Source organism: Muntiacus reevesi, chromosome 5 (assembly GCF_963930625.1).
Source record: "Muntiacus reevesi chromosome 5, mMunRee1.1, whole genome shotgun sequence".
Classification (NCBI taxonomy): Eukaryota; Metazoa; Chordata; class Mammalia; order Artiodactyla; family Cervidae; genus Muntiacus; species Muntiacus reevesi.
In genome coordinates this window covers 108,106,786-108,130,001 of record NC_089253.1, presented here as the reverse complement: position 1 = coordinate 108,130,001, position 23,216 = coordinate 108,106,786, and the positions used below count along the sequence as shown (strand labels likewise).

General features: G+C 45.6%; 1 protein-coding gene across 3 annotated transcripts in view; it reads right to left on the bottom strand.

Annotated features, from left to right (window-relative positions):
- CACNA1E (calcium voltage-gated channel subunit alpha1 E) overlaps nucleotides 1-23,216 on the bottom strand; it is a 330,655-nt gene that overhangs the window by 203,680 nt on the left and 103,759 nt on the right. For all 3 annotated transcript variants that reach the window (XM_065936984.1, XM_065936985.1, XM_065936987.1), the window contains exon 6: nucleotides 22,955-23,136. In XM_065936984.1, coding sequence (XP_065793056.1) covers nucleotides 22,955-23,136 — 182 coding nt within the window. The remainder of the gene's footprint in view (nucleotides 1-22,954; nucleotides 23,137-23,216) is intronic.

Below are 23,216 nucleotides of genomic sequence, written 5' to 3'. Positions count from 1 at the left end.
TCTTCTTTTAAAATCAGTACTTCTAGGATAAAAATAGCTGGCTAGATCGGTCACCCACAGGGCAGGGCAAAGTTGAGGGCAGGGTGGTGGACAGCAATCCCCAAACTTCATATCCACCAAGTGTTCCTGGTCTTCTATCATTGCTCTCTGCGTGAACTGCCCTCGGCCCTGACCCTCCAGCCCTGGACACCTGATGATTGAGCCAGCACGCACCCATCACCAGGGATGGAAGACAGGTAGGCAGAGGCAAAAACAGGAAAGGATAAGAAACTAAATTTTCTAATCACTAATTCTTGCTGGGTAATCAAGAATTCCTGAGTACAGAGGATCAAAGGTGAAAAATACTTAATAGCATCTGACCAGTCTTCAAGGGTCCCTAACCCTCCAGAACTTTCATCAAAAGGACAGCCCTACTTTAACATTCTCTCTTATGAAAATTCAAAAACAAAAATGTGTCATAAGCAAAGTCTCCAGCTAGGCGCAGTGGTGAAATAAAAAAAAAAAAAAAATCTGTTCTCTCTTGGAAATAGTAATTACAGTGTTCACACATGCATGCCTCACAAAAACGTCAGTTTTCACACATAGCTACTCCCCACAACAATATCACAAATCAAAACATAACATGTAAGTGTGTTAAACAATCTCTCTATTCTCCTAATAGAACGGCCCACTAGCCACACTTATTTTGAGACAACTGTAATGTAATGGTTAAGGGCAGAGACTCTGGGAACAGATGGCCTTGATCTTCTCAACTGTAAAATGGGGGTAATTCCAGTCCTATCTGAAAGGCTTGTTGAGAATATCAAATGTATTTCTATCTGTAAAGTACACAGAACAGTGCCTGACAAACAATCTATACTATATAAATGTTGGCTGTGATGCCTCACACTGGCCTTTCACAACACTAAACACTCCTAAGGATATAAGCAAGAGGTCTCCCAGTACTTATGGCCAGTAGGTTTTCCTTCCCGCTTTTAAGGTTCACTGACCTTTATTTCGTTCACAGAATCAAACTCTGCTCCGTGGCGCTGGAGGCTTGCTGTGGCACCTGGATGAAGACGTCACGGGGACCCCCTCGGGAATTCTGATCTCTCTACCCACCCCACCCCCCACTGCCATCTCCCAGCCAGGGACCCCACAGTTATCTCCATGGATAAAAACAGAGCTTGCGAACCATCAAAAGAGGGACTTGCTTTTGTGAATATGCCCTCAATGAGCCCTCCTGTGGATTTATCTAACAAACATGGGATGGTGAGCTTGCTGATAATACCGAGGACACCTGGGCGAATGGCTCTCTCCCGCGGCAGCCAGGCGGCTTCTCCAGCCGGAGCGCTCCTTCCCGGCCACAGGCTAGGTGTCTCACGGCAGCCGACCCTCTCACAACAGCACTGCACCCGTCAGCAGCGGGTCTGGTGAAATGGCCAAGGGGGTTAACAGTAACTGTAACAGAGGCAGTGCACTGACCACACCCCCTTCCGTAATGGACTCCTGTCATTTATTCATTCAGCAACCTGAGCAGCAACTGTTCAAAGCAGTGAGTAACACAAAATTCCTGCCGCATGAGGCTTATTGTAATGGGGTAAGTTAGTCTTCAGACAAATAAATGGGAAAAATATATGCTGCGGTAAAAGATGAAGTTCTCTGGATAGAAAGAAAGCAGGAAGAGTAGGTAGAGGCTACCGGGAAGGGAAAAATTCAACCTTAAATGGGGTGGTCGTGAAAAGACTCACTGGGTAAAGACCCGAGGAAGGGAGAGGGTGAGTGCGCTCTGACCTCTGGGGAAGGACACCCCAGCAACACAGCACAATGGCCAGGCCCCGAGGCAGGAGTGTGCTCCATGTGTCTGCAGCAGGAAGACTGCTGTGGCTGGAGGAGATGAGGGAGGGGAGAAGGGGGAAGAGTGGAAGAGGAAAGGAGCAGATTGTACAGGGTCCTGTGGCTCCCTTGCAAGAGTTCTGGCTTCCACTCAGTGAGAGAGGAGGAGACCCTGGAGGGCTCCCTGCAGGAGAGACATGCTCTGATTTACCTGCGCCAGGGCAGTGATGTACTCAGGGAGACACTGCAGTAACTTCCATGAGATGTGGGGGCTTGGGCCAGTGTGTGGTCAGAATTGGAGATCAGAATCTGGATAAACAGGGACTGCAGAGCCAACAGGTATTATCGCTGAATTAAGTGTGGGGTGTGAAGAAAAAGCAACAGAAGAATGCTTCTGAGATTTAGCAGCTACTGTAACTAATAATCAATGATGTAACAGGTATGAATAACGATGTACAGGTGAATAATGCGATGAGTGTAAACAAACCGAGACCCCTGGGAAAGAGCAGATGCCTGAGGGCAGCAACGAAACTGTCAGAGAAGCCCTGTGTTGGAAAAGAGAGCATTTCAGCACCTGGCCCACGTCTAACACACAGTGAAGCAACACACAGTAGGCCCTCAATAAAAGTCCATTGGATGAAAAGGATTTCAGCTACAGAAATAAAAACCCAGCTTTACAAGCAACATCATCTTGATGGAAAACATACTTTTTACAGGAAAAGAGGAGAAGACAAAAGGAAAAAGAACCAAACCAGGACAGACTTGAAGAGCTTTCTCTACACTTGAAACTGTTATCTTTCCTACACCAGCTCATTGGCTGGTGGTGGTAACTCCTATCTGCCTTCCCTACAGTAAAGAAGTCCCTGCCATAATCAATAAACTGGCCCCAGAGCATGCTATTATCCTGGTAACTTCCTAGGAGAAGTAATAATATTAAATTTGGGCTCAATTCCAAAAGAAATAGCTCCAAGAGAAAACCCTGAAGTTCTTAGGGCCTCAGTAATAGGCCCACTGCTGGGCTAATACACATTGAGCCGCAGCTCCTCGGAGCTCAGTCCTTAATCCTCTTCTCTAGCTATTCCTTCTCCCTGTGGGGCACTGGCCAATCAATCCCATGACTCTAAAACCATTAATAAGTCGATGCTTCTCAAATATGTATCTCCTGTTCTGCCCCTCTCCTCTCTGCTCCGGGCTTATGTATCTAACCATTCACTCATCGTGACACCACTAACCTGGATACGAAAGGTGCATCAGACAGATATCTCCAATTTAACAAACCCCCAGTTGAACTCTTGACACTGGTCAATCAACCCACCCTTCTCTTAGCCTCCCTGTCTCAGCAAACTGTATCACTGTTAATTCACTAACACAGCTGAGGAGTCATCACTGGTCCCTGCCTTTCTCTCTCACCTTACATTCAACCCATCAGCAAGGCCTGCCAGCTCTACCTTCAAAATCCATCCCAATCTGATAACCACCAGCTTGACCATCCAAGACTTCACACCATTGTTCTAACACCTCCACCTCTGCCCACCATAGCTGGCTCTCTACACAGCAGCCAGAATAATCTTTCACCATATATCAAATTGTCTCACCCATTGGCTCGAAATACTTCAAAGACCCCTCCCATCAAGTGTGAAATAAAACCCAACGGGGCCCAGTGGGATCCAGTCCCAGTGACTCTCTGATCCCTTCTCCCTCCATGCCCTCCTGGCATGCTCCAGCCTTCCTGCTGTGCCTTGAACCCACCAAACAATCACTTTGCCAAGCAAGCCTCTATGAGGTTTCTCTGCAAAGCCCTTCTTGATGCCCTCAGACAGAATATGACCATTGTCTATACAACCCCCACAGCACTCAGCTGATAAAACTGGAAGGAATGATAACACTTCATCAGGGCAACCACTGAACACAGGTCTGTTTTCACTCCTCAAAAGCAGGCACACTATCTTCTACCATCCTGGCAATAAGGAGGCTGTCTAAAGCCTGTTGTGTAAATTAAGGTGAACTGAACAGCCCGATCACCTACCACCTCCTCTGCCAGTCTGCTCTAACTGATGGTGGCAGGGTACAGCAGAGACAGTGGGCTTCTCCAGTGATGTAACACTAGGTTCAAATCCAGGCTTTCTACCTGAATAGCTGGACAACTTTGGGCAGGTCACTTAATCTGTGTCTCAGCTGCCTCTTTTGTAAAACAAAGAATGATCAGTCAACTTCAAGGCTACTGTAAGAATTGGAGGCCTTGTAGGTAAACGGCCTAGCACACAGTAGGTATATGATAAACAGTAGCTAGTATATATTTTTTTAATGTTTATTCATTTATTTATATTTGGCTGCAGTGGATCTTAGTTGTGGCACATGAGCTCAATAATCGCAAGCTTAGTAGTTGAGGTGCATGGGCTTAGCTGCCCTGTGGCGTGGGGATCTTAGCTCCCTGACCAGGGATCAAACCCACGTCCCCTGCTTTTAGATGGCAGATTCTTAATGACTGGACCATCAGAGAAGTCCCGGTAGCTAGTCATCTTATCCACATGTTTGTTTTTCATCTCTCTTTTCAGCATTCCTGAGTGTCCAGTGGTGGTTTAAGTTGCTAAGTCATGTCCCATTCTTGCGACCCCACGGACTGTAGCCTGCCAGGCTCCTCTGTCGATGGGATTCTCCAGGCAAGAATACTAGAGTGGGTAGCCATTCCCTTCTCCAGGAGATCTTCCCAATCCAGGAATCGAACCTGGGTCTCCTGCATTGCAGGCAGATTCTTTACCAGCTGAGCTACAAGAGAAATTCACCAGAGGCTGACGGTTGAGTATCCAGAGATTCCAATAAAGTGTGTTTTGTCCTTCAAGAGTAAAAGTAAGGAATGAGGAAGATGTCAAGACATATGGATGGGAGGAGAGGTTTCCCTCCAGGTGGTGCAAGGGGATGTGGCACAGACTATGGCCACGGGAAGCAAGATGACTGACAACAGCAAGATAACCCCCTTCTCTCAAGCTGACCTCTGCTCATCACTGAGCTGACCATGACCACAAAAGCCACAGAGGATCAAGTCCCCACAGAGGTCGCAGCTCCCAAGTGCCGGGGTGGGTCTCATAAAAGAGATTGGTTGCTACAGCAGAAAAGGATATGCAAGCTCTTCCAAATTAGAACAGGAATTTAATTAAACCAGGAGAGGAATGAGAGATAGAGAGATGATTAAGGCCCCAGGATATCTCCTTCCTTAGAGGCAAGGGGAAGAGGAAGGGCAGGGCAGGAATTCAGCCCCACTCACCATCTGCCCCTTTCCTCCTTACCCCTCACCCACCTCCTCCACACCCCCTCCTTCTGACTCCTGGGCAGCCTTCTTCCTCCATCTCGGAACCCCTGGGCCCCCACCCCAAACCTAGCTCTGTGCAACGCTTTCAAGACATATGTGATGCTGACTCATTCTCCCAGCTTGTAACAAAGCTGAAAACTTTTAATTCCCCAGTTATTATCTTTTCTCGCTCTTTCTACTTCATCTCGTTGCATATTATGAATTATGTACAGTACTTCTGGTACTCAAGAAAGACCCTTTATCAAATCTCCGCAAGAGAATTCATGAGTGATTTTGATCGACCAAGAGTCTCTGGAAATGACAAAGAACTCCCCAGGCCTGCAGGGAGTTGGGAGCTTGACAGACGCACAGACAGGCACGTGCTGGCAGGAGGGACACCGCTCTGCGGAGATGAGACCCTCTGAGACCTCATTTAGATTCAGTGGCTATAATATGTTCTAAGGACATGTTCTCCCTTATTATTCTCCCTTCTGTGAGGCTGTTTAAGATCAGGGCACAGAGGAAAGGGATGTGATCAGGTCAGGTAGGCGAAGAGGTGGGGTGCTATCTTTCCAGGTGAGGTAAGATCACAGCAGACTTCGTGCAATGTGCAGGGCATGTCTTAGATTTTTTATCCATAAATGGTAACTCAAGATATGTCCCCAGGAGGCTGTTTCCCAAATGCCTGAGACACAGAAAGCGTTTCAAAGTCCTCTGACAAAAGGGCACCCCACAGACAAGACATGGCACACCCATGCCTCAGCCATCTGAAAGGCGGGGGAAAGCCACGTCTGCTTCCTCTTGGCCCTTTTCTCTGAATCTCCTCTGCCCAGCCTTCCATCGCTCTCCCTCCTCACCGCCCACTTCCCCACTTGCTAAAGACACCCAAGATCCAGCTTCAATAACCTACTTTGCAGTTTATTTAGCTCTAAATGGAAGTCGTAAGACAAATGCAATAAATAACTTGGGTACAAAAGAGAGGCGCGCCCTCCCTTCTCGATCAGCCACACACATCACACAGACCAGATACGGGAGATTACTCTCCGCGGTAACCTCTCCCAGGCTCCGTGGGCCGACAGTAACAGCTGCTTCTAGTAGCATGGAATGACAGGCAAGGTTCATGCTCCCAGGGAGACTGAGGCAGGAGAGCAGACCAAGACTGTTGGCCCACCGAGACCGCGGGGTCAGGAGTCCCAAGCCTGGAGCCCCGATGCCCAGTCTGGTGATTCAGTTAGCCCTGGGGGCCTCTCTGCTCTTCCCAACCCGCTGAGGTGGCATGCTCCCTGAGGGGTTGTGTCATGCCACCCCGAGGCCACCTGCTAAGGAAGGGGGACTTGTCACAGAAGAGGGGAGAGTGGGAGACAGGAAGGGGGAGGTGAAGAGAGGAGCAAGTCCCCGATTCGAAGCCCTGTGAGAAAGGGAGACTGTGACAGCCAGCTTGGCTGATGGTCCCAGTCCCACCTGGGTTTGGGGAACACGTGCTGCCCAGAACTTGAATGTGATCACGACCGGCGGCGAAGGAGGCGTGATCACCTGGATGCGCGAGCGCCCACTGCCCTTTGAGTCCTGCCTTTCCTTCCAAGCCCGGAAGGGCGGTCTGTCTGATTCAAGGGCACAGCTGTGGGGAGCAGCACGTCCCCCGCCCCCCTTAGGCAGGTGGCGGCACACCTCAGCCATTCAGATCAAAGTGGGATCCCTCGGGAAAGGGCTCCCGCTCCCACACTCCCTCTCCTGCTTTCTCTAGAAACCTGCTCTTTTTATACAAATGACTCAGGGAACAGTGGCTGTGTTTTACATCGTCAAGGAAACAGTCAGAAAAGGTCACGGCATCATGATGCTTTGCGCACAAAAGAGAAAGATTCTAACAATATTTTGAATATATATTCTGCTTTACTCCCAAGGGATCCCATTGACCATATCTGTCAAAACACATTTAAAAATGATATGTGAAAAATCTGCATTGTGAAGCTCAATAATAGAAATCCTCTAAACATCACTGTTCATAACCTTAAAGTATTTTAGCAATACCTTAAATTTACAAAGCATATCTTGGTGCACAAAGCCCTTTCACACATGCATTCTGATTTAATTCTTACCACCATAAAGTGAACTGAGGGTTCCAATTTAACAGAAGAGGAAACGGCATCTCACTGAGGTCATGTGACTTGCCTAAGATCATGATGTGGGGGAGGGGGAGAGTTGACAGAAAATAAAGCCAGACTTGAACCCAGATCTGAGTACAATCCAGTGTTGAACACTACCTATTCCTTATGGCATTTGCTGTGTTGGTCTAACTGGGTTTCTAAAACATTCATTCTTTGATGACAAGTCACATAAGCAACTGCTAATTCCTATTAAGATTAATGTAAAAAGCTCATTGTCACCAGAACGGAAAAAAAAAAAAACTCACATGCCAAGCTGCAAATAGCAATATTGTACATTCACAAGTAAATTATTTATATCAATGTAATTATATTAATAGATTAATTATTATATAGATAAAATCTATATTGCCATAGTTTTTTGTCAGCTTTTACAGATCAGAGAATTTTCACAAAGCAAATAGGAAAGAATATGGGCTTGCTATAGGGTTGTTAACTTTTTCTTCTGTCAAGAAAAGACATTAACTTTGAAAATTCACTTTTAAGTTGAACAAGTTTAGTTTCCAAAAAACTATATTGCTATTATTTTCTCATTATGCCAGACTGGTAAAAAATTTGATCAAGGGCTCAGTCCCAGCCCACGTAGGAACACTGCTGGATATAAAAGTCAGGTCTGCCCTCACACGAAGCGTAGAAAGTCCTGAATTCAAACTGTGTTTGAATTCGAGAGCAGCTTTAACGTCAGCATTTTGCCAGTTATCCAGAGGTAATTCAAGTTATTAAGAACTGGAATGAACTTAAGATGTGTTCAGAAGCCACCTGAGCATCAAATATATTTATGTTTCTCAACATGGACATAATATAAAAACTGTACTTTGAAACAAAAAGCAAAGGTCACGAGAGCTCCCAATACACAGAGCTAATGAAAGCTAAGGAACAAGAAACACGGTGGGAAAATTTGCCTTACATGCCCCTGGCAGCAACCAGATACTCTCTTTGAATGAGAAAAAAAAAAAAAAAAAAAAAGCTCACTTAGCAAAATCAAGTTTATATGTATACAAGTCTTACAAGCAAAAAGGCATTTTAAAAAACACTCATAAAGCAAAGAATAAGGGTCTTTTTCAAAGCACTTTCCTATGTTTCATCTCATGTAATTGCTACAAGACTCAAGGTTAGGGACAGCTGGTGATAGGTATTAGTCCCATATTACTAATAAAAAGACTAACACACATTTATTTATTCATCTAGTTGACATTACAAAGAGACATGAGTGTTCTGACTGCAATCATGGGGCTCATGGCAGGAAGGGGTCCAGTGGCTGTCCCCCTATCCTCAGTGTAAGGAACAAATAAGCTGATGTTCACAAAAGTAAAAAACAGACCTTGTAAAAAGTGGATTCAGCAGCAGAAAATGATCCCAGAAATGGTGCGTGCTTGCGTGTGTGTGTATGTGTGTATAGGGAGTCTTCAATTTGGGGGCTGTTACTGGTCACATTTCATCACAGAAAACAGGGCATACTTTCTGTTCGTTCTGTTCCCAAATCCTAACCATGTCTCAGATTGCCATCTCGTGGGTCTGGGTTTTTTAAAGAGCATTTCAGAGCCAGGTTCCAAGCCAGGAAGGCCAACTGTGTCACAGAAATAAACTACTAATTACACACCAACCCTGTGTAAACATTCCAGTAAATTAGTAGAGTCCCCCGGCTTTTCGCTCGTTGGTTTCTGTGTGTATCTCCACCTGTCACAGGAGAAGGGAACAGGGCGCTGAGCTGGAGCCCAGCAGTGACAGCCCACTGCCCAGCATTAGCGGCGTCCCTCCCGACAGCAGCTCCCTCATCTGAACACAGACCTCATGCCGCACATGCTGACAGCCGGGTGGTCTGGAAGCCCACGCGCCCTGGGTGAGTTCACAGAGCATCCTTGTGAAACGAGCCTGTCGATGGGTATTTACTGAATTTCACGTCTGGGGAACTGTGATTGTTGCCAGAAGACAGAATGGTCTTTCAAAAGGAAAAAGGGGCAGAGGCACCTAAAAGACAATTTCTGATGCGGGAATCTTCGAACGCACCAAATGAATGCTACTGACATTTAGGTCAGGGGTGAGGGCTTAGAAAAAAGACCTCTCGTCTCTTGAGTTTTCAGGGATAGTCAGAGAAGGCTCTGTGGGGGCGGTGGCCAACGTTTTGGAGGAAAAACTAATTTCAAAGATGTGAACGTATTATTTGCAAAGAGGCACATGACAGATATTAAGTGGCTAGACTAAAGTGGGAAGGGACCAGTCAGTGAGAAGCAGATCTGTAGAGCAAGGGGGCAGTGCAAGAAGACGCTCTGCTTGTCTTTCCCGTAAGAGTGGTTTGTCCAAAATGTTCTAAAGAATTACTTAATACCACTAGTGCTTCTTATGTGCTAGCCACATGCCAAGGGTTTTACCCAAGTTACCTCCTTTAATTCTTACTACGATTCTACTAGCAGGGTAACATAATTCCCCTCACATTACAGAAAAGGACAACAGAGATTAAGTTGCCCAGGTCCCACAGGTAGTAAAGGTGGGACCAGGATTCATAACCACTGTTACACCACCTCTATTAACAGACATTGCGTCAAACAAGATCTACATCAGAACATCAATGCAGAAAATACAGAGAGGATAAAAAATAAATACATTTCTGCAACTTAATATATATGTATTTATAATATAAAACATATATGTAATGCCGAATCACTCACTCAAAACATGAGGTGGTTTTGGGGAAGACGAGCCCTGAAGCTCGGGTGAGGATGCCTGCTGCAGTCTCGAATCAGCTTTGGTATCCAGTTTATTTCCATATTTTGTTTTAGTCTCACAGGACTGAGAAAATCCTGAATCATACAGAAAAGGAATAGTGTGCTCACTTATATCCCTTTCTGTGAGCAAACAAGCTCAGACTTGAATTTTTTAAAAAGGCTAACACAGAACTACAGGCCTTCTAATCAACAGCACATTTACATGAAGTTCAAACACACACAGAGATGGCAAACACGGCTTTCCTCCAGGGTCTCTACAAACAAGCCAGGTGTCCACAGGAAGTCTCCAAGAATGAAGACTTGGTCTCAAGCACATTGATCATGGTTTTTAAATTCATTTTTTGTGTGTGTGATTTTCTACTTCCTCAATTTGAAGATACCCCTTTCTTCACAGACAAGGGTTTAAAACTCAAAATATATGAATATGTAACATATAGAATGTAGTAGGGCTCCCCCTCCTTTAAAAGCTGTTTTTAAGCTTTTAGTAGATCTTCTAATCAAGAATATGTATCTTGGATTCAAGGAAGTATGACTGTTAAAAGATATATTTTAACTAAAAACAAAATGAAAGATAATCTATGGAATGGGGGAAAATATCTGCAATTGACAAGGGGTTAGTTTTAAAAACACACGGCTTATACAGCTCAATATAAAAAAAAATGTATTCAAAAAATGGACAGAAGATCTAAACAGATAGTTCTCCAAAGAAGACATACAGATGGTCAACAGGCACATGAGAAGATGTTCAACATCACTAATTACTGGAGAAATGCCAATCAAAACTACAATGATTTGACCACCTCAGAATGGCTATCATCAAAAAGTCTACATATAACATGCTGGAGAAGGTGTAGAGAAAAAGGAACCCTCCTACACTGTTGGTGGGAATGCAAATTGGTGCAGCCAATATGGAGAACAGTATGGAGGTTCCTTAAACAACTCAAAATAGAATTACCATATGATCTAGCAATCACACTTCCAGAAAAAACAAAAACTCTAATTCAAAAAAATATACGCACATCAATATTCACCGCAGCACTATGTACAATAGCCAAGACACGGAAGTAAACTATGTGTACTTCAACTGATGAATGCATAAAGAAGATGTGGTATAACACACACACACATACATATTGGAATACGACTCAGCCATAACAAAGAATGAAATAGTGCCATTTGCAGCAACATGGATGAACCTAGTTCAGTTCAGTCACTCAGTCTTGTCTGACTCTTTGAGACCCCATGCATTGCAGCACGCCAGGCTTCCCTGTCCATCACCAACTCCTGGAGCTTACTCAAACTCATGCTCATTGAGTCGGTGATGCCATCCAGTCATCTCATCCGCTGTCGTCCTCTTCTCCTCCTGTCCCCAATCCCTCCCAGCATCAGGGTCTTTTCCAATGAGTCAACTCTCGCATCAGGTGGCCAAAGTACTGGAGTTTCAGCTTCATCATCAGTACTCCCAATGAATATTCAGGACTGATTTCCTTTAAGATGGACTGGTTAGATCTCCTTACAGTCCAAGGGACTCTCAAGAGTCTTCTCCAACACCGCAGTCCAAAAGCATCAATTCTTCGGCACTCAGCTTTCTTTATAGTCCAACCCTCACATCCATACTTGACTACTGGAAAAACCATACCTTTGACTAGACGGACCTTTGCTGGCAAAGTAATGTCTCTGCTTTTTAACATGCTGTCTAGGTTGGTCATAACTTTTCTTCCAAGGAGCAAGCATCTTTTAATTTCATGGTTGCAAACTGCCAACATCTGCTGGATCATCAAAAAAGCAAGAGAGTTCCAGAAAAACATGTATTTCTGCTTTATTGACTACGCCAAAGCCTTTGACTGTGTGGATCACAATAAAATTCTTGTGACTGTGGAAAATTCTTCAAGAGATGAGAATACCAGACCACCTGACCTGCCTCTTGAGAAACCTGTATGCAAGTCAGGAAGCAACAGTTAAAACTGGACATGGAACAACAGACTGGTGACAAATTGGGAAATGAGTAGGTCAAGGGTGTATACTGTCACTCTGCTTATTTAACTTATATGCAGAGTACATCATGAGAAATGCTGGGCTGGAGGAAGCACAAGCTGGAATCAAGATTGCAGGGAGAAATATCAATAACCTCAGATATGCAGATGACACCACGCTTATGGCAGAAAGTGAAGAAGAACTAAAGAGCCTCTTGATGAAAGTGAAAGAGGAGAGTGAAAAAGTTAGCTTAAAGCTCAACATTCAGAAAACTAAGATCATGGCATCTGGTCCCATCACTTCATGGGAAATAGATGGGGAGACAGTGACAGACTTCTTTTTGGATGAATCTAGAGATTACCACATTAAGAGATTATCATAGTAAGTAAAGTCAGACTGAGAAAGAGTAATATCATATGATATCACCTATATGTGGAATATAAATAATTGATAAAAATGAACTTATATACAAAACAGACTCAGAGAAAACAGACTTACAGCTACCAAAGGGGAAAGCAGGGAAGGGATAAATTAGGAATCTGGAAATAAGAGACTCACACTACTATATGAAAAACAGACAAACAACAAGGACCTATGGGATAGCACAGGGAGCTATATCTAACCTCTAATTAAAAAGGATAGATACGTATAATTGAATCACTTTGCTGTAAACCTGAGATACTGTAAATCAACTACACTTCAATTGTTTAAAAAACATTTTTAAGATATTTTAAAAACAAAACGAGACAATTCTGTGAAGCTACCAGAGTTCACCTACAGATCTCAGCAGACAAGTGCCCGATTCTGGGCCAAGGGCAGAGGCCTAGGGATGGGAGAGGGAGGAGGGCAGCCAGCAAAGTGCCCTCGTACGCACGTGCGCTCAGTTGCTAAGTGATGTCTGGCTCTTTGTGACCCCGTGGACTGTAGCCCAGCGGGGCTCCTCTGTTCATGGGATCTTCCAGGCAAGAATAGTGGAGTGGGTTGCCATTTCCTTCTCCAGGGGATCTTCCCAACAAGGTGACAGAACCTGAGTCTTCTGCTTGGCAGGGGGATTCTTTACCACTGAGCCACCAGGGAAACTCTAACGTGTCCTCAGGAGAATGGAAATGCCAATGGTCCTTGTTCTCTTTCCTGAGAGCCCACCGTGTGTATCAGCTAGTTTGTACTAGACAGATATTGATTAAAGTAGGACCTCATGGAAATGCACGCAGTGGGAGAGACAGGCTGAAGGCTTCTCTTCAGTAGGCCCCCACTATGCCGACCACCTCACACCCTCCCTAGGCCGAGTCATTACTGTCACAGGGAACTATCATTCTCAAACTTCACTGCAGCCTCAGAAGCACAAGGGCGCATGTGAAAAATACATATTCCTTCCTCCTGCCTCTGCAGCTGCTGAGTCGTTAGATCCAGGCAGAGCCCAGGAATCTGTAATTATATTAATTGCCCCTCAGCCGATTCCAAGATGGACCACACTCTGAGGGGCACTGAAAGTCCTCAATAAATACTTTTCTAGAGAATGATAAATTGAGGGAAAAATGAAGAGAGATCATTTTGGCTTGCCTAGTGCCAGCGGCTGCCACGGTGCCATCCCTGTCTAGCTGGGATTCCATTAAGGATTTGGCCTCCGGGGGATCCAGTGGAAAGTGCCTGAAACAGCCACTGAGTCACCACAACACCACCCCAGTTAATTTCTGCCCCTTAGTCCTCAGGCACGGGGTTGCCTCAGAACAGAGAGATCATAGCCTAAGGCTGCATGATACACCAGGCACCTGAGGTCTCTGGCCAGGGATCAGAAATTAAACTGTGTATTACAGTGGGCTAAAAGAAAGGCCAAGAGCCCTGAGCCAGCCTAATGGGTCCGCATAGACAAAAGATCTGGAGACTGGCCTGGTGTGTGGTGTGAAATCCAGGCACTCGATCAGGAGGCAAACTTAGCATATTTGGAATCAACCCCAAACAGAAGGACATCTCTGGCTTGACAAATTATTAAGAAATCAAAATGGATATGAAAGAGTGGGAATAATTTCAGGATGGAAGCAGCTATGGATGGAAATATGTGCGAGAAAGAAAGAAAATCACAGGTTTTTTTTTTTTTTTTCTTCCCCCACAGAGGGAGCCAGGGACTGGAAATAGTGGACCCTGGACTCTGGCCCAGCGGGCAGGATGCAGGCGGGAGGCATTGCAGGGTTTAGAGAGAGGACAAGTGATTCACATGAGAGCAGGCTGCCAAAGGCAGCAGCAGAAGCTACAAACATAAATGTGTTTTTTTAAAAAGAGACACTCCGAGGAGGAAAACAAGATGACGGAGTACAATGCAAGTGAGGAAGGTGGGCGGGCCTGGTAGGTTTCAGTCCCCAAAAGTTCCCCAAGTCCACGCTCTGAATTGGGCCGAAGCGGGGCCAGGCGCCCAGGAGTGAAGTCTGGGAGGGCCCACGAGGTGATCCACACCTTCTGGTCACAGCTTACTCTGCACGTGTGTGTGCACACACACCCTTCCCTCCCTCACTCACTCTCCCTCTATTGGGGGCAGTTCAAGCACCAAATTAGAAATCAGAACATTTGGCTTTAAAACTCACTTCCTACTTCCTCCATGCAATGAGACAGGCTTCTCAACTCATTCCACACACTGAATTTAGCCAGCAGATTCCAGAGTAACATTTGAAAAAGGGCCTGTAATACATTTACTCCCTTTTCATTGTCTCTCCCCCACCTCTTTCCTTTCTTTGTTGTTCAGTCACTCGGTCGTGTCGGATTCGTTGAGACCCCATGGACTGCAGCACGCTCACGTCCTCCACTATCTCCTGGAGCTTGCAAAAACTCATGTCCACCAAGTGGGTGATGTCAGCCGACCACCTCATCCTCTGTCACCCCCTTCTCTTTCCTTCCTACCCAGGTCAAATTTCACTGTTCTGCTAAGGTCAGTCTCCTAATGCTCATTTCATTAGGCTCACCTGGCAAAACTACTCTGGTAAAAGTCAGCTCTGTACCTACTTCCTGCCTGAACCTCAGGGGCCAAATGTGACCAGAGGAAAACCGAGCACATCCTTGGTCTCACCTTCACACCAGCAACACGAACCCCAAGTGGGTCCCGAATGTAGTCCAGCAGTTACAGCCCCACTCCACTCATTTCTCCATTCTCTGGAAAACTATTTCCACCTTCCCTCAAACTTCCAGCATTTCCCTTCTCCCACCCTCTGCTAAATGACCTGGCTTCCAATTTCACTGAGAAAATAGAAACAATAGAAGAACTTCCACGAGCTCCCGCCACCCTACCCACATCCCAGCCTCTGCAACCTCCCTCTGAGGACTACTGATGAACCATGAAGTTGGGTGCCAAGCCCAATCCTCCACATGGGCTCTGCCGGGCCAGGAGCCCACCCCCTCTCACCTGCTTTAGAAGACTGCTCCACCAACTGTCCTCTCTCTCCACCAGCAATGATTTTCGTCTTGAAAGATTCATTCTCATCAGAAAGCAAATGGTATTTCACCTACATTTCCCGTTTTCTCTGCTCCTCTTTTAGCAAGACTTACCACAAGGAGTATGGCCATATCTCCAACCTTCTCTTAAACCTTCCCCAATCAGGCTTTTGCCCCTCCCACTGCCCTCTCCTGACCTCTGATGATAAATTCTTAGCACTTACTTAACCCATCCCTAGGCATCATTGGACTCAGCTGATCACTGCTACTTCCTCCTTTCTGAAGCAATCTCTTCCCTCGGCCTCCAGGACACCATCCCTCCCCGACCCCCTTCACTGCTCCCTCTCAGCCTTCTTACTGATAACTCCTTAACTCACCCACATCTCAACACTGGAACTCAGCTATCAAACCTCTTCCCTATGGTTAGATATTCCCTTCCTTGATGGTTTATCCGGCTTTAAATACCATCTATTCACTGAAAACTCCCAACTTGTATCTCCAATCTAGGCTTCTACCCTGAATTCATTTATCCAACTCTCTCCTTACAACACCATTTAAGCATCTCAAATTCCTCATTCATGTCCCAACTCAATTCTTCATCTTCTTCCCAATCTACTTCACCCCTCAGCCCTCATGGGACAGGGAAAGTCTAATTTCCAGGATATACTTATCAATCCCTTTTTGTATTAGATAAGTCATACGTGAACAGACACTGATGTCAGATTCCAGGTGGCATCTGTATTGGGTCCCGGACTCCTGCAAGGACATGGGAACAGGGTCATGCAGACAAGGATGCAGAGAGAAAAACAGCCTATACCAGAGCATGACTTACTGGTTACAGAAATCCACAAATTTTACCTACTGGATACCTTATCCTAGGTTAATTGGTACACCTTATCACTCTGACACCAGAAGATGGTGGTAGGCTTCTGGCCCCTATTTGTCAAATGAGTTTTGAGTATGTTCTGTTCCCAGGGCATGTGGAGGAGGTGGTGATGAAAACTAAAGCAGAGATGAGTAGACACATTCCCCAGTCACATGGAAGTCAGCACCAAACACATTCTCTGTAGATACCATAAAATCAGAGAAGCTTCAGGAAGCTGAAGATGGCAGTTTTCCACCAACACTCGGATATGGTTTTATTCTTTCAACGTGCTTAGGCAGAACACACATAAGATAAATGCCAACGGGGTAAAAAGTGAATAGCTGTTAACTATTCAGCAACTATTAACTATATGCAGGTGGGAGAAGGCAACTTAAAAGCAAGTCACAGGACCAAAGGACTTCTGAGAATGAGGGACTCTCCTCTTCTCGCCAAAAGCCAGGAAAGAGTATTTTCTTTCCAGGAAAAGAATTTGTGATAGCTATACGGTGATGTAAGGAGAGAGCTGGATAAACGAATTCAGAGTAGAAGTTTAAGCTGGAGACATAAATTTGGAATTGTCAGGGTATAGATCGTATTTAAAGTCCTAAGACTGGATAAACCATCAAAAAATCTCTCTCGTGGCAGCACAGAGCGCTGAAGCAGTCATAACAGATAAAGCTGGCGTGTACCTGCAAAGTCAGAGAAACAGCATGCCTCCAATAACTATGCATATCTGCATGAGTTACAGACACCGAGTGAGAAGAAAAACAGCTCAGTGAAAAACAGATGAAATACAGATCAAAATACTGGACTTGGGACTTCCCTGATGGTCCAGTGGCTAAGACTCTGCTCCCTCAACACAGGGGGCATTGGATTCAATCCCTGATCAGGGAACTAGATTCCACATGCTACAACTAAAGATCCCACATGCCCCAACTAAGACCTGGTACAGCCAAATGAATAAATATTTCAAAAAATTGGGACTTGAAGAGCACAGGTTGGAGTAATTGCAGACACAGACTGGGAACCCCTGCAATCTGTATATTAGTCCTGATAACCACAAACAGCAGAGACCACAAAACCAGAGTCACAACAGAGAAACCCAATTCAGACCAGAATCAGCAGAAAGCCAGATCTGAGAGCCGCATCTCATTCAGGTGAAGAAGCTTAGAAGTTAATCCTGGAACCACAGTCATATTTGCAGAGTGAACTGCACTGAGCCAAGAGAGAAGACGGCACTGTCCTGGAGGACAAACACCCATCCAGAATCAGTTCAGATCAGTTGCTCAGTGGTGTCCGACTCTTTGTGGCCCCATAGACTGCAGCATGCCAGGCCTCCCTGTCCATCACCAGCTCCCGGAGCTTGCTCAAATTCATGTCCATCGCGTCGGTGATGCCATTCAACCATCTCATCTCCTGTCGCCCCCTTCCCCTCCTGCCCTCAATCTTTCCCAGCATCAACGCTTTTGTAATGAGTCAGTTCTTTGCATCAGGTGGCCGAAGTATTGGAGCTTCAGCTTCAACCTCAGTCCTTCCAATGAATATCCAGGACTGATTTCCTTTAGGATTGACTGGTTTGATCTCCTTGCAGTCCAAGGGATTCTCAAGAGTCATCTCCAGATTAGGAGACATGAAACAAATTAAACCAGTAAGAAGAGGGAAGAGTCTGCAAGTGGCAGAGACCTTTGCAGAGATAGTCAAAACAGGGAGAAGCAGCCAGCAGAACCATAGACTGCTTTGCATCTTTCTACCACAAGAGGGAGGGACGCCAAGAATACAGTTGGAGGGTGACCAAACCAAGTTGAAATTCTGGGAAAAACTAAATGGAGCTCAGCACGCAGGACTCCAGGTTGCCCTGACAATAGGAACTCTTCCCCACCCTTACAATCAAGCAGGATAATGAGAAAGGCTACATGCAAATGAAGCTAACCAAAATCTACTGAGGAGCCATACAAGGTCACAGGAAGCATTTAGGAAGGGTTTGTACAGCAGAAAAGGGATGCTATCACCAGGGAAGCATTTACAGTATATAGAAAAAGGTTAAACTGAGTCCACATGTTTGAGAGAGCTTCTGTATACAGTGTCAACCTGAAGGCACTCCTAATGGTTCAAGCGTAACTGGTGCCAATAAATCTTACATATTTGTTGTGACCATTAAATACAGGAGACATTGGAATGGGAAAAAGGGGCTCCCTTTTCTTTGTGGCCTTTGTGAGGAAATACGGCAGCTGGGTGAATTGGGCCTTTCCGGAATGAGTGGTAGAAAGGGAAATCAACCAGTTATATCTGCAACCTCTGAACAGTGGTGATAATAAAAGGCACCATGGCTGATTTTCCTCTATGGTGAAACATACATACATACATGCATGTATTCAGAGCAGGGATTTCCCAGGTGGCACTAGTGGTAAAGAACCCTCCTGCCAATGCGGGAGACATAAGAGAGCTGGCTTTGATCCCTGGGTTGGGAAGATCCCTTGGAGGAGGGCATGGCAACCCACTCCAGTATTCTTGCCTGGAGAATCCCATGGACCGAGGAGCCTGATGGACTACAGTCCATGTGGTCGCAAAGGGGTGGAAATGACTGAAGGGGCTTAGCATTCGCACAAGGCGACTTAGTCATTCACAGTTAATCCAGTAGTGTGTAACCAGTTCTAATACATATATAAAACTTTTTCATTTACAAAATCTTAAGTTAAAATTAAGAGAAAAAAAAAATACTCAGGTATTGTTGGCATGGGCTATAAGAATCTGCCATTTTCCAGCCAAGATCCTAGGTACCTCTGATCTCATACTCTTAATGGGCATAAACAGGAGAGGAGTGGTAGGTGAATTAGTCTCCACTATTTAAATACTCTTTTCCCCATATCCTAGATTCTTTTTTAAATTTATTCTTTAATTGTGGGAAAATTGTATTATAATGTTGTGTTAGTATCTGCTGTACAACAAAACAATTCAGCCATAATTATATATCTCCTCTTTCTTGAGCCTCCCTCCCCTCCCCCTGACCCACACGTCGAGGTCATCACAGAGCACCAGGCTGGGATTCCATGTTATATGACCTCTCACCAGCTATCTGTTTTACTCACGGTATGATATATATGTCAAAGCTACCTTCTCCATTCATCTCATTCTCTCCTTCCCCTATTGTGTCCACAAGTTCTGAATCCCCTTTCTGGTCCAAGCTGAATAGTTGAATTTGGGTAAATTAACAGTGTTAAAAAAACAAGACAACAGGTCCAAAAGAGAGTCACTTACACTAAGCCCCATGTCACCAAACCAAAACTTTACTACAATGTCAGTCTCTCCCACAAATGGGCTCTTAAACCAGGCAATCAGGAATCACCTGGTCAGTGCGAATGAGGTCATCTGCCTGATAAAACCCTGCCATCCCCTAAAGCAGCAGTTCCCAACATTTTTGGTACCAGAGACCAGTTTCGTGGAAGACAATTTTTCCCCAGGCTGGGGGTGGCGGTGGGCTGGTTTGGGGATGATTGAAGTACACTACATTTGTTGTGCACTTTATTTCTCTCATTATTACATAAGTTCCACCTGAGATCATCAGGCATTAGATCCTAGAGGTTGGGGACCCCTGCCTTAAAGGAAAGCGACCTTTCTACAACCAATCCACTTTTTACTATCTTCCTGGTCCAGTGCCCTTCGTGCCTATAAAACCCTTTCATTTTGTATAGCTCCTCAGCGCTCCTTTCTAGATGTGAGATGGGATGCTGCCTCACTCATGAATGGCTGAACAATGTCAATAACACATTTAAAATCCACTCTGTTGAATTTTTTTTTTAACAAAAGCCTGTGTGATGTGATTCCCCCACACATTGTAAGCCCTACCCCCACCAGTATGAATACACCCGGCTCTGAAACTTCCTCCAGCAGAAGACAACCCTAACTCTAGGATGTGTGTCCAGTTCCTATAAGAGAGCTCCACGTGGGCCATGCATCACACCCCAGTTCCCTGCTCAAGGGAAGCTGGACTTGGCTGACTTCCTCTCTTCCTAGGGAGCCAGACTTTGTCCTTGCTCTACTGGCTGAAAATGGGATGACTTTTCCATCCAGCTTCTCCTGAATCAAGGGGTAGATACTAGCCTCACTATGACCATTATCTCTGCCTGTGGGCTCTTGGCTCCATGCCCTCCCCCAGATCCAAAGCTTTGGAAAGTAATGTCATTTCAAAGTGGGCATGAGTTCATTCTGCCTAATGAGCAGCCAGCCACTTTTTGGAAGCCAGTCCTACAGCTCAATGAGTTCTCTCAAGCCTGGATCCAGACACAGGGGTAGCAGGAGTCCTTCAGTAAGCTGAAGTTCAATGACTGATGGCCTGGAAGTCAGAGGTACTGTGTGTCTGAGGTCCTGGGAGCCCACGCAATGAAAGGTTTCAGAGGATCTGCCGTCTGACGTCTTCTCCCTGCTTCCTTGGTAGAGCACACCTAGACAGGACAGCAAGTTCACTGTCTCTGCGTGACCTCCATACCTATGTTAGACAGACAACCAGAGAGAGGCTGGAATCTGAAGAGAGCACCAGGAGCACAGAGGTCATGGCACTTTTTCTCCCTGTTTCCCCATGTGACTAGCACATTGTTTGTTTGACACATCACAGATGCTCACAAATATATGTTGAAAGAATGAATGAATGAATGAACAAAGGAACTAAACCAAGTACTGCTTATCTCAGTACCTTCTGAGTCTTGGCCCTGGAGGACCAACAGATCTCGACTCTATCTTCAAATGCAACACTTCTCCTTTCGGGCTTTCGGTGCATTTAACGCATCACTTAGGTGAGTTTACACATATAATTGAAGGCCATCCTGCCCAAAGCCCAACAGATGACACCAGCCACTGTGGGGCCCAGTGCTGTCATTTCCAGAGGCGCCTGGTTAATCTGAGTGACATGGCCTCAAGACAACCTTCACATCTCAAACGAGGAGTGACTGGCCTCATCAACCTTGTCTCCCTTCCCTCCTCCCTGCCACCCCCACATCTGGTAAGAATCCCAGAGTGTTCTCAAGGTTTTTCTAGGTCACACATAACCCCTGGGCTTGCCAGGCATATGTTGGTCCTTGGGACTTCTTCACATCTCTCCAGATCTTCGACGGGAAAAGCCTGTGGCTCTTTTCTGCAAAGCCCCACCTGCCTTGCTCATGCGGCGTGGGGATGGGTCCAAGTTAATGATGCACATTTACTAGGCACCTACTTGTATGGGCCTTATACGGACCCTGGCTCTTTCTCCATGACAATCTGGTTGAGTCTCTCCTGAGACAGCATTTCTTTTCCTTCCAGCATAGATAATGTCCCGAAGTCATTCTAAAGGGGGCTTTTTGTAAATCACCCTATGTCCCATCCATTACGTTTATATGGATAGGAGAATCAGGTTAGAAGGAATATGAGGGTGCCTTAGGGTAAAGAAGGCGAGGGGAGGGCAAGTGAGATGATGATTGCTCCAAACGGATGTGCCCTAGGGTGGGATGGCTGGGAGGCATAGGAGAATACAAACCTTTATGAACACCTGTTTACAAAGACAATTTGCCCAAATTACTTTGCCTCTCAAGGCTCCCCTAAGCATCAAACCACACAACTCCCTACTCTTTCATTTTAGAACTTAGACTCTGTACTGCTGCTGCTAAGTCACTTCAGTCGTGACACTGGAGTGGGTTGCCATTTCCTTCTCCAATGCGTGAAAGTGAAGTCTCTCAGTCGTGTCCTCCGACTCTTAGTGACCCCAGACTGCAGCCCACCAGGCTCCTCCATCCATGGAATTTTCCAGGCAAGAGTACTGGAGTGGTGGGCCACTGCCTTCTCCGAGACTCTGCACTATACCTTTCATAACTTATTAAGATCAGACTCTGGGAGGTAGAAGACACTTCAGTAGTCACCCTAACTTCTGTCCTCATGCAGGGATCCCCAAACATCCCAGACAGGCAGCTAGACAGCCTTGTCTTACGCATCAACTTACAACCTTCCCAATGTGGCTCATCATAGGAATCACCAGAAGCACGTGTAAAACATATAGGTCAGCTCACCAACACCACATGAAATCAAATCTCCAAAGGGCCTGTGAATCAGAATTTTTAATAAGCATTCCTAGTGAATCTTACAACTAAGCATGCTTCTTACATGCATGTAATGCAATGGTTCTTGAGAGTGACTACATATTAGAATCAGCTAGGAAGCTTTAAAAAAAAATCAATGACAGGTCTTTACCCCTAGCTATTCCTACTTAATTAGTCTGGAGTAGAGCCCAGGCGGTGTACATTTTTAAAGCTCCCTCCCAGCTGATTCCAATGCGCAGCCAGGATTGAGAACTACTGGAATATCTTTCCAGACCAATGGTAAGTTCTTTAAAGACAGCAACCAAGAAATCTATAACTCTTGGTACCCCTCACTCAATCCTACCACCACGTCAAACCAGTAGCAAAACATACTCTATAATGGCTGAGCTGATCTGATTTAACTAGCATTGTTCACCCACCAAATATGGCATGTAATTTCCTAACTCTATTAAGAAGCTGTGTGCTTAGCAAGAGGGCAAAAACAGAGGCATAGAAACTTCTAAGCCTACCATAGTTGAGTCCACACACACACATGCACACCCCATACACATTTCCAATCTTTCCTTTCCCCCGGCTAACCAACCCCAACCAAGCCAGGAGCCTAATTCCATGATCCTTCCCTTCTGCTCCGGCCCCTCACCAGCTTTACTCACATTATACAGCACGGTGGTCCACCCTTCCATGGTGATGCACTGGAAGACAGTCAGCACAGCAAAAAGGATGTTATCAAATTGGGTGATCCCATCATTGGGGCCGATCCAGTCCCGGCATTCATAACCAGCTGGGCAGCCCTGCACACCACATGGGTGAGGGGGGTCAAATCCTTCTAGAATACCTGCAGACACATTTGGAGGGGGATAAACCACGTGATGTTTCTCATGAGCTGCAAATAACCCCAGGAGACCACAAGCATGA